Source organism: Pteropus medius, unplaced genomic scaffold, assembly GCF_902729225.1.
Source record: "Pteropus medius unplaced genomic scaffold, Ma_sr-lr_union100, whole genome shotgun sequence".
Lineage (NCBI taxonomy): Eukaryota > Metazoa > Chordata > Mammalia > Chiroptera > Pteropodidae > Pteropus > Pteropus medius.
Genome location: NW_024352786.1, coordinates 4,754,892 through 4,768,771, shown reverse-complemented (window position 1 = coordinate 4,768,771; position 13,880 = coordinate 4,754,892). Strand labels below are relative to the sequence as shown.

General features: G+C 32.6%; 1 protein-coding gene across 4 annotated transcripts in view; it reads left to right on the top strand.

The window, feature by feature from the left end:
* The window catches only part of TBCK (TBC1 domain containing kinase), a 159,015-nt gene that overhangs the window by 4,701 nt on the left and 140,434 nt on the right, over positions 1-13,880 (top strand). For all 4 annotated transcript variants that reach the window (XM_039848796.1, XM_039848797.1, XM_039848798.1 and 1 more), the window contains exon 3: positions 5,978-6,050. In XM_039848796.1, the coding sequence (XP_039704730.1) occupies positions 5,978-6,050 (73 nt within the window). The remainder of the gene's footprint in view (positions 1-5,977; positions 6,051-13,880) is intronic.

Below are 13,880 nucleotides of genomic sequence, written 5' to 3'. Positions count from 1 at the left end.
TATTCTCATTTCACAGATAAGGCAATTTAGGCACAGAACAATTAAGTGACTAATCCAGGAACTTTTGGCAAGTTTGTTTTGTCATTAAATAAAAAGATGAAACTTTTTGCTGAAGTTTTTATTTGTTAAGTGGCTTTGATGACATTAACTAAATGTTTAAAAATGATAGAAATCATTTGGGGTTTTTGTATCACTGAAAAAGTGACAGGTATTGTCAATCTCCCCCCCATCCAATTATAAATTTTCAATTGTCTGGTTTGTCCAGTTCCAAAACCACTCTAGACAAAGCTTGGAAATACAGTAGATACTCATTAGCATCCATAGCTGGTGACTATAGTTGGTCTTGCTGTTTTACATCTGCAGATTTGAAGTATGCCTATCTTCCAAGTTATACCTCTTTCCAGTTTTCCTTAGGCTTTCTTTTCTTAGGATAATTGACTCAATAGTCCTGGATATTTCTTGAGGTCCATCTCTTCCTCCTTCTACCCCAATGAGCCCCTGTAAACACTGAACCAGGAAAAACCTGATATAATCCCTATGGGGAACACCGTTGGTGACTTTGCCCAGGAATTTTTTTAGTTATCAATGTCAGATAAGAACCGATCCCCTTAGATACTGTAAAACTCTGTTAGTGTTGAAGCCAGCTTAAGAATCTGGGTAGTTAGTTTTTTTAGGCCCGTCCACCATGTTATTTATTCTGCTTCCCCTCCTTGCTCTGCTAGATCTCAGCAGCCCTCTCTTTTAGGGTGACACAGGTCATAGGTATATATAAAATTCATATAGATTAAGTTCAGCTGCTTGGAATGAAAATATCAGTGATTGTAAAAGGTCAAGGAATTTGATTATCTTATTTATGTTGGCACTGCTCATTGTCTTGAAAAGTTGTATGCATAAGGAATAAATAACTAAATTAGAATATGTGTTTATGTAAATGTCTCTTTGTTCCAAAGCATCTTAATCTTTTCAGGTGCATTTAGTCTGAAAAAGTTTTTTTCAGATGAAATTTGAAGTTTCTACTCAACAGTCTCCTCACTGAACACACATTTGTCAATGATGTAACAACACATGATTTTGGTTTGGACTCCACTTAATTGTCTTCTCAAAGAATTTTGATTTTGTTTTCTTTTCCCTCTTTGTTCTGTTTTTGCCATACAGATTCTTTACATTTTACCACTGTTATTCCCCACTTCCACCATCCCCTTCCTATTTAGAGTTAAGTGTGACTTATGGTTGCTTTTAGTAACATGTTTTCAAATGTTGAGTTAGCTCAGAAATCAGGATTTCACTTATTTCTATAGATAATTCAAAACTGATTCAAGATGATACTAGTTTCTTGCTAACTCAGCAGAGTCAAGTAGTTAATCTCAAAAATAGTGGACATTTTATTAGAATTTGAGATCTTGGTTTTAAAAAAAAAGTTAAGGAAAATATCTTTAAAATGAATAAAGCAAATAAAGCATGAAACTAGTTAACAAATTTAATCTTTTTATTTTGAGCTACAAATCTCAGCAGTGTTTAGAAGCAGAGAAAAGGTTGTAAATTGTAATACATCCCATTTTATTTGGTACTGATCACCCAGAAATCTTTTGGTTATTGCTAGTGAAATCAAGAACAAAATTATTTTAACTGATAGATTTGAAATTCAAGTAGAGAATAATAGAATTGTTAAGGACCTGTAAGATAATTTATTCTATATCTCTAGATGTATATAATTTCAACCTAAATGTTTATATCATTTCAGAGTTCCATCAGAGAAATAGAACCAGTAGGATATATATAATTATTAAGTATTAGTAATTTATGTTATTGTGGAAGCTGAGTAGGCAAGTCTTAAATCCATAGGCACGACACCAAGAAGGACACTGAACTCTTAGATGAGAACTAAACTGTAGTCCCTGGGTAGAGTTTCTTCTTCAGAGAAGTTTCAATTCTGTTCTTAAGGCCTTCATGGCTGATTGAATCAGGATCACCGAGATTATCTAAGACAATCTCTCTTACTTAAAGTAAACTGATTATAGGTTTTAATCACTTATAAAATACCTTCACAATAAAACCTAGATTAGTGTTGTAATAAATGGAGGCTAGAGCCTAGCTGTATTAACTCATAAAATTGACTATCATAGTGACCTAGTAACAATACTGTTTTTTAAGCACACAATTTTTCTTTGTTAGTTTTACTATATAAATATTTATGTAAATATTATATTTAAAAGGTGATGAGCTAGTCTGAACTTTTACTGTGAATAACAAAATAATGATGCAATATGCTAATAATCTTTCAGATCATTTTAACACATTCACAAATTTTCTGTTAAAAAATATTTAATCTTTTTTAAAATCTCTTTCCTTATCCTTCATTATCTTTCTTGCTCCATATTATCCTCTCTTTAATTTCTTAGCATTAAATTAAAACTATGATTCAAGCTATATGTACACTACAGTGATACTTGACAGTCATCAGATATTAGAAGATTATTTCACAGTCATATGTTCTATTCTTTAAAGTTCATTTTAGTGTCACATTTGTTTTTTATAAATAATGCCACTACATTGTTGACTTATATCTGGCATATTATGATTCTTAAATATTTTTATCATATTTTATTTTGTGAAACTATGTTGTTTTTTATAACAAACGGAAGTTATTTTTAAACAGTAGTTCAAAATTTCAGTATGAAGAAGACTCTCTAATGATTTCTTGAAAAAACTAGTTTGTATTGGAAACATTGTTTTGGTATACATTTTGTTACCTCTGGGAGAAACTTTGATATTCTACCAATCATCATGGCTCTACTGTGTTAAAATAATCCTTCAATATTCCATGGGATTCTGAAGCTTTGGCAAACTCTGGTTTATGATATTTTGAAGGAGCTTCCAGAAGAAGCCTGACAAAAATATTTTTCTAAATCATTTTAAGCCTGACAAATTTTAGGCTAATGCCACACACTTTGGAAATCTCTCATAGATTGAGACTTAAATTGTATAATTTAAAATTATTAATTAATGGAATATATACATTTTAGTAAATTCTGATGTTTTTGTTTTAAAATTAGTGCTATTGAGGTATTATTATGCCTAATTTGGAACATACACATATACTTTCTGCAAAGAACAGATTTCTGTTTAGGGAATGATTGTTACCATACGAGACTCTTATTCATTTCTAATGGCCACATTATGGCTTTGCTCAAATTAACTCATTTAACAAGTATTTTTATATTTGATGTTTATAGCTATAGTGCTATTCTAGACAATGGCGATATATTTTGAACAAGACCAATATTGTTCCTACCATCATGAAATGTATTATCTAGTGGAGAACAAAGTCATTAAATAAAAATCTATGTAAATCTTTAGAGTTGAAATAAGTGCTGCAAAAGAAAAATAAAATGTAGAATAGATTACAGTATAGGTGGAGCAAATTAATTGGAGTGGGGCAGAAAAGTGTTCCTTGTGGAAGTCACATTTAACCGAAGAATGAGAAATAATAATAACTAACACTTAGATGATGATTGCTATATATCAGGCACTATTCTAGGGTCTTATTATATACTAACTCATTTCAACCTCAGAACAACTTCATGAAATAAATGCTATTGTTTTCTTCATTTTACAGAAGAGGAAGCTGTGGCATAGAGAGGTTAACAAACTTCCTCAAAGTATTAAACCTGAGATTTGAGCCCATACAGAATAGTCTCTGCTCTTAACCACTTTGTTTCCCGATAGTCATTGATTGGGAGAAGGAAATAAGGAAGATCATTTTAGGCAATGGGAATCCTTGTGCTATTACCTTAAGGCACGAAAGGGGAAGGAAGGCCAATGTGATTGGAAGTTGGTGAGCAAGAGGTAAAATAAAAAAATAAAGCTAGAGAGGAATTACATATTCAGGTTTATTATTTTATCACTTAGACTTTAGTATGAAAATATATTGGAAGGGAATGAGAATGTGAAGATCTTTTAAGAGATTACTATAGTAATCTAATAAGAGGTGATGCTAGTTCGGACTCAATTGTAGCAATCGGAGCAAATTGTACAGATTCCGGAAACTGTTGGAAGATAGAAATACCAGGATATTTTGTTTGGATTTGAGAAAGGGAGACTTTTCCTAAGTTTCTAGCTGCAGCAGACACTGAGATAGTAGTACCATTTACTCAAATATTAACAAGCTTAAAGAACAAACTATATGTTCAATTTGGGTTCTGTTGAGTTTGAGGTGACTTTTATATTAAACTGAGAACTTGTCTATAAAAGCTGCTATTCAGAAGAGAGTCCTGGGCTTGGAATAAAATTTGAGAGTTTTTCAACCGTGGGAGTAAGTGAGGAGAAAACACAATATGAAGACCCAAAATCAAAGGTGTGGGAACTAGACACATTTAAATTAGGGTCAAAATGATGCCATTCTATAGAGGAGACAGGAGAGGTAGCCAGATAGCTGTAAGGAAAACTTGGAAAACATGGTAAGATGGAAACCAAAGGAATGTAGCTTCTCATTTTGGTTTTCTGATGGTATTATTTGCTTTTTCCTTCTAGAACTTCACAGTTGTACTAAGTTGCTTAGAGTTCAACTTTGCATGCTTTTTCTATTATTGAATCGAAGAACAGATTTTTTATTTCATGATTTTCTTCCCTGTTCTCTTTCTCCTTTTATTCCTAAGTGTTCTTTCAAATTTAACGTCCTTTAAGTTCCTGTTTAGATCACTTGGAGTCTTTCATCTAAAAATGATAGCTTTTTTTTCAAGCATTTTTAATTTTAGTGTTTCAGATCATTATGTATAATGCCACCAGCTTAGACAGTTTCAGCTTCTAAGATGTAACCTATGCAATATCATGCCTTCACACCTCACATGACTTCCTGTATACCATTGTCCTTCATCTCTGTGCCCCTATACAAGACCACATGTTGATCTAGTTATTACTGAGTTATTCCTTGTACTGAATCTCTTACTCTGATATTTTCCTTTCCCATCTTCTGCTGTCTAATTTTTCTACCTTTGCTACTTTTCGTTTTCACCAAATCTCTTTATAGTTATCACTGTTTCCAATCTCATTACACCTTCACTTCTTTATCTTGTCTGACATCTATATTTTGTGTTAACCTTCTTCCTTATCTAACCTAGAACCCACTTTGCATGGATATTCACAGTATTCTTTTTAAACTCTTGATCTCTCCTAAAATAACCTTATTGTATACCCAACCACCCATTTATACTTTTCTTTTGCTTCTCTTACATTCATCTATTCATATGTATATATGCACACACACACACACACACACGCATATATGTATATAATCTGTTACTGTGTCAGACAATGTGTTAATCACTAGGGATAACTAATGAATAAAAATAAGTTATAGACTGACAATCAGAACTGTACACTCTTATTCATAGACAGTTGATCTGTTGGGAAATAAAAATTACATCATAATAGTGATTTTGCCCACTAAAATTTTATTACTTAATTTTAGAAGACCCTAGGATGTTACAAACAATCCCGGTATGCTTTCTGTCTTTCTCCATAGTCATGATTCAGAACATTTCTGCTTTTCTTGAGTTTCCGAACTCAATTTTACAGATCTTGTGTTAGTCCCAGGCTGTCAAGACAATCTGTCCCTACCTCCCAATTTCCCTTTCCCTTCAAAATTTCTATCTTCATCCAAACTTTTCCTTCTTCTAGCCTGTGTCAGAGGAAGTATCACTTCTTTTTTCCAAAGGTAAGCCTTTCCATCTGTTTTTCCTGATGCACAGGGGAAAAACTCTAGAGAAAAACACAAGATGAAAAGAAATTGTTATTTAATGTATTGTTATGTATGTTGATCCTGTTATTCTATATATTTGGTAATTATGTAGTCAATATAGAGTTTCATTCTTTTAAAATGCCATTTGAACTATATGTTAATATCTTTAGTGGTATATATTATTTTGTTATTAAAAATGTGTTAATCAAATATGAAGTGGATTTGTTTTGTTTTACTCAGAGAGACTGGTGGTGGTGGCTGAACACTGTGAACAGAGTCTAGAAGACTTACTTCGAGAAAGGAAACCTGTGAGGTACTGTGTAACATCAGGAAATTTAAATGAAAAGCAGAAATTTGCAAACAAAGACATTTTAAATAGAAACTTCAGGGTTTTAGTTTCTTCTGTTACTTGTTTAATGATAAAATATAGGTACGAATTTTCATTTTAGGAAATTTAATTCAAGGACCTCATAGAAATTCATCTTTGACATTATCCAGTGTTCAGCTATTGTTAGGTAGGCATTCTCCGAAGTACTTGACAAAAATTCCTACAGGGAATATATTTGAAAATTTGAAATCTTTTTAGTACTAAGCATTTCTTTAGCTCAGATTAAGAGTGTTTTCCTAAGAGGGATACTTAATAACTTATCACAAGATACTGGTATTCCTAGGGACATAGTAACTGTTTTAAGTAAAGGCCATGCTGAAGAGTAGTGAAAAGTAATAATGATGGCTTGGGTGGAATCTAATGATACAGTTGAAATTCGATTATTTCAATGAGCCAGTAAATTTATTTTCTACTTAAGGCATTCTTGACAAGAAGAGCATGTTTTCTAAATTTCATTATAAATATTCCATTAAATGAGCTTCTTCAAATATTTTCTGAAATTATATTAAAATCATCAAAAGTATTTCTTTAATGAATTAAAAAAATGTTGTACAAACCAATGAAAAGTACTTCCCAGGAGCCTTTACAGGATTATGATTATCTATTCTAGTTTAAAGAAATATTCTTGTTGGTCAATACTTCTTAATCAGTGCTGTATTCTAGAAGAAAATAAATCTCTTTCAAGGGAGAAAAAAATATATATCTTACTAAATAGTAGTAATTTAATAGAAGCAAAAATTACTTACATAATAGTAGTAATTTAATAGAAGCAAAAAAAAAATATAAAAATGCTTTCCTTACTACTTTAAATGATTTGGTTTTAAGTAGTCTCTGGAATGAAAGATGCAGATATCAAGTATACCATTCATTGCCTTATTTTTCTATATATTTAGAAATAGCTTAACATTATGTAGTGAATATGTTTTTATAATTTTTGCATGTCACAAATCTTTGATTTTATTTTTTAAGAGTGTATTACTCTTTGTTCACCACTTTAAATGCATACCTTATAGGCCACCGGCACTACAAACAATTTTCTGTTAAAGCTAGTTAACATTAAAATTGAAAAGCAATTCTAGCCACATCTTTATGGAAAAAAAAAACAAAAACAAAAAACACTTTCTTTTAATTCAGCCTGGGTTAAATTTGTATAAAGATTGGGAACAAATTGTAGCCATGTCTTCATCTAGGAATTTTAGCTGAGCATGGGTTAAATTTGTAAAAACATTTACAGTTCAGTATGTATGATGAAAAAGCCACTAACTGCTAGGCAACCTTGGATAATTTTCTTAATCATTTTCCTTATCTGTAAAACAAGGAGTTTTATTTGATCTAGGATTATTCTAAAGGCAGTTATTGTGAACTTTATACTTTATTTATTGTGCATTACATCTGATAATATAATATTGACCAATTGCCTTTATATTTTTATGTTTTCTTATACTAATATATAAACCTACTATTGCCTTTTATTTAAATAGTAGATTTCTTGACAGTAGAACCCATGACAAACCTAAGTGTAAAATTACAATGCTGTAATTTAAAAGGCTAAATTATTATAGAAACATCTATTTTATGATCCAAAAATCCCACTATTAGAGGACCTGCTAAAATATTTATCCCTAGGTACCTCATTTGTCTTACTCTAGTCCCAACCTTGCCTTGGTATTTAACCAAAAGAAAGCAAAAATAAATGTCCTTCAAAATATTTGCACAAGAATGTTCCCAGAAACATTATTCACAGTCACCCCAAACTGGGAAGAACTCAGATGACCATCAGTGGGAGAATGGATAAACAAATCAGGATATATAAATCAGCAGTACTGATGTGCACAATACCATGACCAACCTTAAATATATTCTGAGCAAAAGAAGCTAGGCTCAAAAGATTATATTCATCTATTTATGTGACAATCTAGAACAATCATAACTCATTCATGGTGGTAGATATAAAAACAGTGCTTGACTCTGGTTATGGGGAGGGGTAATACAAGGACTGATTCAAAATAGCCTTGAGGGACATGTATGGGGTAATGTAAGTTTTTTACATCCTGATCAGGGTGCATGTTCTTGCAAAATTTTTCAAAGCTCACTGAAATATACACTTAAGGTGTGTGCATTTTACCTATGTAAATTATACCTTCATTTTTTTTTTTAACCTGTTGAGTTATTTACTTTGCTTGAGTTTTGAATCCCTCATATAGCAACAATATTATGGTGTTAATGAGGATGTTTGAGTGAGTGACGTATTTCTTTGTTTTTATAAGAAGAAATAGTGGTAATTAGTTATTGTTTCTTAAATTACCTTAACACTTAGTGGCATACAGCAATAAACATCATTTCCATAATTTGTCTGAGTCAGGAATTAGCTTAGCTGAGTTGTTCTAGCTCAGGATCTTATAAGGTTGCAATCAATGACTACAGCTGAGGCTGTAGGCTGTAGTCATTTGAAAGCTTGACTGGGGATAGATGATTTGTTTATAAGATAGCTCAGATATTTGGTGACAGTTGTTGACAGGAGAATTTAGTTCCTCCCTGAACTGAGGGCCCTTCCACAAGCCTTTTGGCTATGCTCACAGCCTGGTTGCTTGGCTTCTCAGAGTGTGCAGCCTCTGAGAGAAAAGAAAGCAAAGGTGGAAGTTGCAATGCATTTTTTGACCTGGTGTTAGGAGCCAGTATGTTCCTGAGGTACATACTAGCACAGTACCATTTATGCAGTATTCTATGGGACTTGGAGGTCAGCCATTAACTCTGGTGTGGGAGGGGACTACACAAGAATGTGAATTCCAGGAATCAGGGGTCATTGAGGATCATCTTAGAGGCCGGCCATCACAGAAATTTTTGAGATCATCAAGTACTTAAAAAAAAAAATAAGAGTGAAATACTCAATCAACATTAACACTAGCTGAAAAATAACTACTAGGTTTTCTTATAAGAAATGCGTTCTTAAAATTATTTAGTATTTGGGCATTTCGGGCAGAAGAAGGAGTTTATGAAGGGAGAGAGGGTTGAGCATTAGGGGAATATCAAGAAGTATTAGAGATGGAAAAGAGTCTTCACAGAGTCTTCCTATGCTATCGGAATTGCTCTACATTCTAAAAGTTGATGTAACCCACGCTCTGGTGTTCCCAGCCATTCTAAAGGACTCTATAAGCCACAACTAGAGTAGTTTTCTGGTCATCAGGATATATAACTGTAGAATGTTTGTTTTGATCTCCACATTTCCCTTTCTGTCCATATCGTCCTTTCCTGACTTACTAAAAGGACTGAGGCAGACGAGGGAAACTGGTAACTCAGAGGACAAATTTCCATTCTCATCATTTTACCTCAACTCTATCATTTGATTTTTTTACTTTCAATTTACTATATAAGGATACAGTTGATATTGCTATGCCAATAAGATTAAATCCATTAGCCCATGAAATGGTTTATTTTTCTGTGCTTGTCATCCTTTATCCTTGTTTTAGAGATAATAAATCTCATAGTAATGAACACCAATAGTTTCAATAGTATAAAAGTGTAAATAAGTCACTTGTCTTCAGTGCCTTTGTATATATCTTCATGAGGAGAAAATGTTACTGATGGAAGTATATTCTTTGAACAAGTAGATGAACATAAACAGGATTAAATGCAAATTTCATAGTATGCCATTTACTACTTTTAATAGTCTTTTATTTAAATTAGAACATACAGTAGCTTTTATGGGTCTTTGTTCTGTTTATATATATATATGTGTGCATATATATCTTCAAATAAGATATATATAAACATTTTTGTAAAGTACTTTTTTTCATCATTCTGGTAATAGACTAAAATTCAACATTTATTCATTTTGAAATATAGCATTCAGCACTTAAAAAGTCTTTGAGTAGAAATGATTCTTTCAGGTTCAGTTCCAAGTTGTTATCTGATCCATTCAACTAAATTAGCTTTGTGGAAAACTATTTGACTTTCCATGTGTTTGGATTACATTAGTCTCCAATAACAGAGCAGGTTTCATATGCTGAGTTGATGTGCTGCAATTTTAATTAATTCTATAACCTGTTTATGGAAAGTGAGAAGGTGTTCTTATGGCTTATAAATCAGTTCTTTCTCCTACTGCCAAAAGTAAACACCCTGCACCTGTAAGAAAGGCTAATGCAAAGTAAACAGGAAATTTGTTTTCATTGGGGTCGCAATTTGAGACCCATGATTTTTGCTTGTCCATCTGTCTCTAACTGTTGCAAAACACTAAGCTGCTAGTTGTCTGGTAGTTATTTGCAGCTGATTGCCTGAACTTAAACACCATTCAAGGCATATATCTTATTGGATTTATTATATTTTGAAGAAAATTTTAGATCTTTTGCAAAATTGGTAGGATTTGGTAGGAGAGTAGAGGAATGGAGGAATGGAGACTAGAAACTTAGAGGAGTCTTGTGTCAATTTACTAACTTTTTTATAACAATTTTAATATCATTAAACTAAGTAATATTGTACTAAAACATAATAGTGGTAATTTGTATTACAAATATATTATTGCTTAAGACTATCTTGTGGTTTCAGACCCTACTAACAAATTAGGCACTCTCTCTTTTTATAATTTTAATGGCCATAAAACCCTTTTGAGGATTCATGTTATGCAAACAAAATAATAATTTTGTATTATGTATGACCTGGAGGTATTATCGAGTCAGTCTTTTATAAAGTAATGTTATATGTGTAGATAACTTGCTGGCTTGGTTTAAAAGAGAAAAAACTCCTCACCTTTTTTATTTTTTTAAGTTTGTTCAAGCTCAAATATGAGGAGTTAATTTTTGGAGAATGCTGTTCTCTTTTTAGTGGCTTTTATATTGTACTTGTGCCAGAGTTCAGTTTTGCCAATATTTCCTCTCCAGTTTCAGTTAAATGATCAGAATTATTTGTTGGAAACATAGAGGTATGGAATTCAATTAAACTAGTAGGTTTTAAGAAAAAAAGTAGAGTGTTTAGAAGATGTGTTTGAAGTCATCTCATATTGGTGCCTGTGAATTTGCTTAATTGCTGCCCTAAACCCAGATTCAAGAGGCTAAAAAGTGGAGAAATTGAAATCTCAACTCTTTTCTGAAATATTTTCCATAGAATGTTAAAAAAGGGCTTACACCTTCATGACTCCTATTAAAGCAAGCTTGAGGGAATTGTCTTGTAAGTCTAAGTGCCATTTGGAAAGTATTTTCCTTTTGTGTTAGTGTTATTCAGAACATATACTTTTGCCTAATCTATAAAAGTGCCAGCAAGTATAGTTCATAGACATAGATATTTGGCAAAATTTTTGCACATGCAATAAAGTTTCCTCATTGTCCTTAAATTTGCAGGTGAAGATGGGATGAGTAGTACAGACATGTTTCTTTAATAAAATGTAGTTTGTCATATGTTTTTAGGGTTATGGTTTTGAAAATTTACCAGAGAATGATCAGCATTGCAGAGGTTATACTTGGAGACTTTGATGGGAAACAGGCTATGTCTGCAGCTGTTCACTAGCTTGGTGGAAAACATGATCTGACTTAACTTGGATGAGTACGTTTTATTTGCCCCAATTAGAAGATTGTCTACTCGCTGAATTAGATATTCTAAGGAATTTTGGACACATTGTAGAATGAAATCTAATGTTAGATAATGAGCCACAGGTCATAGTCATCAGAAATAGACAATAATATTCTTATTTTAGAATATAACCTGATGGTGGAAGTTAAGGCACTCATGTATTTTCTGCCTTCAAGGGCCCTAGTTTCAAAGTGCATTTAAAATTATTGCAGTGTAGTCAAGTAACTTAGAGATTTATATAACTGATGTATATTTTTCTTCCTATTTTGTTTGTTTCATTTAAAGATGGAAAATAATACCAAAAGATGCTCTTTACTTAGACTTGAAATCTTGCAGATATCTTTTGCTTTCTCTCTCTCCTGTACTCTATATCCTATTACTTGTCAAGTATTGTAACATTCTTGCTGATATTTCTCTCATTGCTGCTGTCCTCTACATTCTCTAGTTCAGGCCTTCATTAACAAACAGCTTGATTATTGCCTGGCAGCATTCTCCTAACTGGTCTTCCTGCCTTTAGTCTTTCCATATTCCAATTACTCTTACTTTTTACTTCTATATTGGCATTTTTAAAAATTAATCTATTCCCTGCTCAAAAACATTTGGTGGCTCTCTCTCTGTGTGTGTGTGTGTGTGTGTGTGTGTGAAGAAAATGTATTTTACAGGCATAATATATAACTTCAATTTAACTCTAAATTATTTCCAAATAGTGTCTAAATTGTACAAGTAGTTTTTTATTGTAATCAATATATAGTTGAGGAGTTGAGTGTCAGAGAATTAAATTATACTATGAAGGTTGCACTGTCTTTTTGCCCAATAGTGTATCTCCATTCATTGGCACAACGTATAACACTTCTTTAAGTAATTCACTTAGCTCTGTCCTATTGCATACCACTGAACCAAAGAAAAAAATTATATTTTTCTTCTCCAAATGCCTTTATTATATTGTATCTCTCTAGTTGTAACTTTCCCCTTCTAGCTTATAATTGTTTACCTGCAATTATAGAATTAAGGAAGGTATGGTTCACTTTCCCTTATTAACTATACTTTTTTCACATGTATAATGTAATTTTTCTTTTTTCTGTCTCCTAAAGTTGTTAGCATGAGTTTGCATATAGTTAATGTGTTGTAAATCAACTATTGAATGAACTAATTATATTTTTAGTTTAGTCATGCAGTTAGAATTCTATTTTCCTATTATCTTCCTTTTAAATCACGTGCCATAATTTTATTTCCCAGACAAATAAATAATTTTTGGTGAAAGTATGCAATGTTGTCTTGGTAATTTGTTACTTATTGTCTTGGAAATATTTTTTTTAATATAATGATTAGAAGAAACAAATTGTCCATTTTCATTCTTAGGGCTCTAGGAAAGAATCCACTTCTAAGCTCATTTGGGTTTTTGGCAGAATTCTGTTCCTTGCAGTTGTAGGACTGATATCCCTATTTTCTTGATTACTATCAATCAGGGGCTTCTCTCAGGGGCTGCGCTTTGGCCTTCTGTAGCTCCAAAGCCTTCTCCATCTCCAGGGGAGAATCTCCGTAATATCACATCTCCTTCATGCCGGGAATCTCTTATTTCCACTGTCTAGATCCAGATTTCAAGGACTCATGCGATAAGGTCAGTCTCACTTAGACAGTCCCCCCTTTATTTAAGTCAGTGGTGCCATAAAACATAACGTGATCATGAGAATAAAATACATCATATTAATAGTCCCTGATAGAAAATATACATCAGGGAGCAAAGATTATGAGAACTATCTTAGAATTCTTCCTACCAAATTTGTTTAGTCAAAATTTGGGAAAAGTTTTTGGTCTTTAGCAAGTGTGATATTTGGTGTTCTTGTTTGAATTAGTAAAGTCATTGTGGCTGAGATGCTGGGAATTGTAGTGTGTTGTGTTACCAAAGCACTCCCAGCTTCAGTGATTCACTAGAAGCACTCGCAGAACTCAGAAGTCATTATACTAATGGTTCCATTGTTCTTATGATAGCGAAAGGGTACAAAGCAAAATCAACCAAGGGAAAACAGTCGGGCAAAGTATGGAGGAAAGCAGGGAAGAAGCTTTCCAGAGTCCTCTCCCAGAAGATTTGGAGAAGATGCACTTAATTCCTCCAGCAACTAATTGTAATGACATGTGTGAAGTGTTGACTTTTAGAGGGACTTTCCTGAGCCTAGGAGTTGAGTGTTTTGTTGGGGT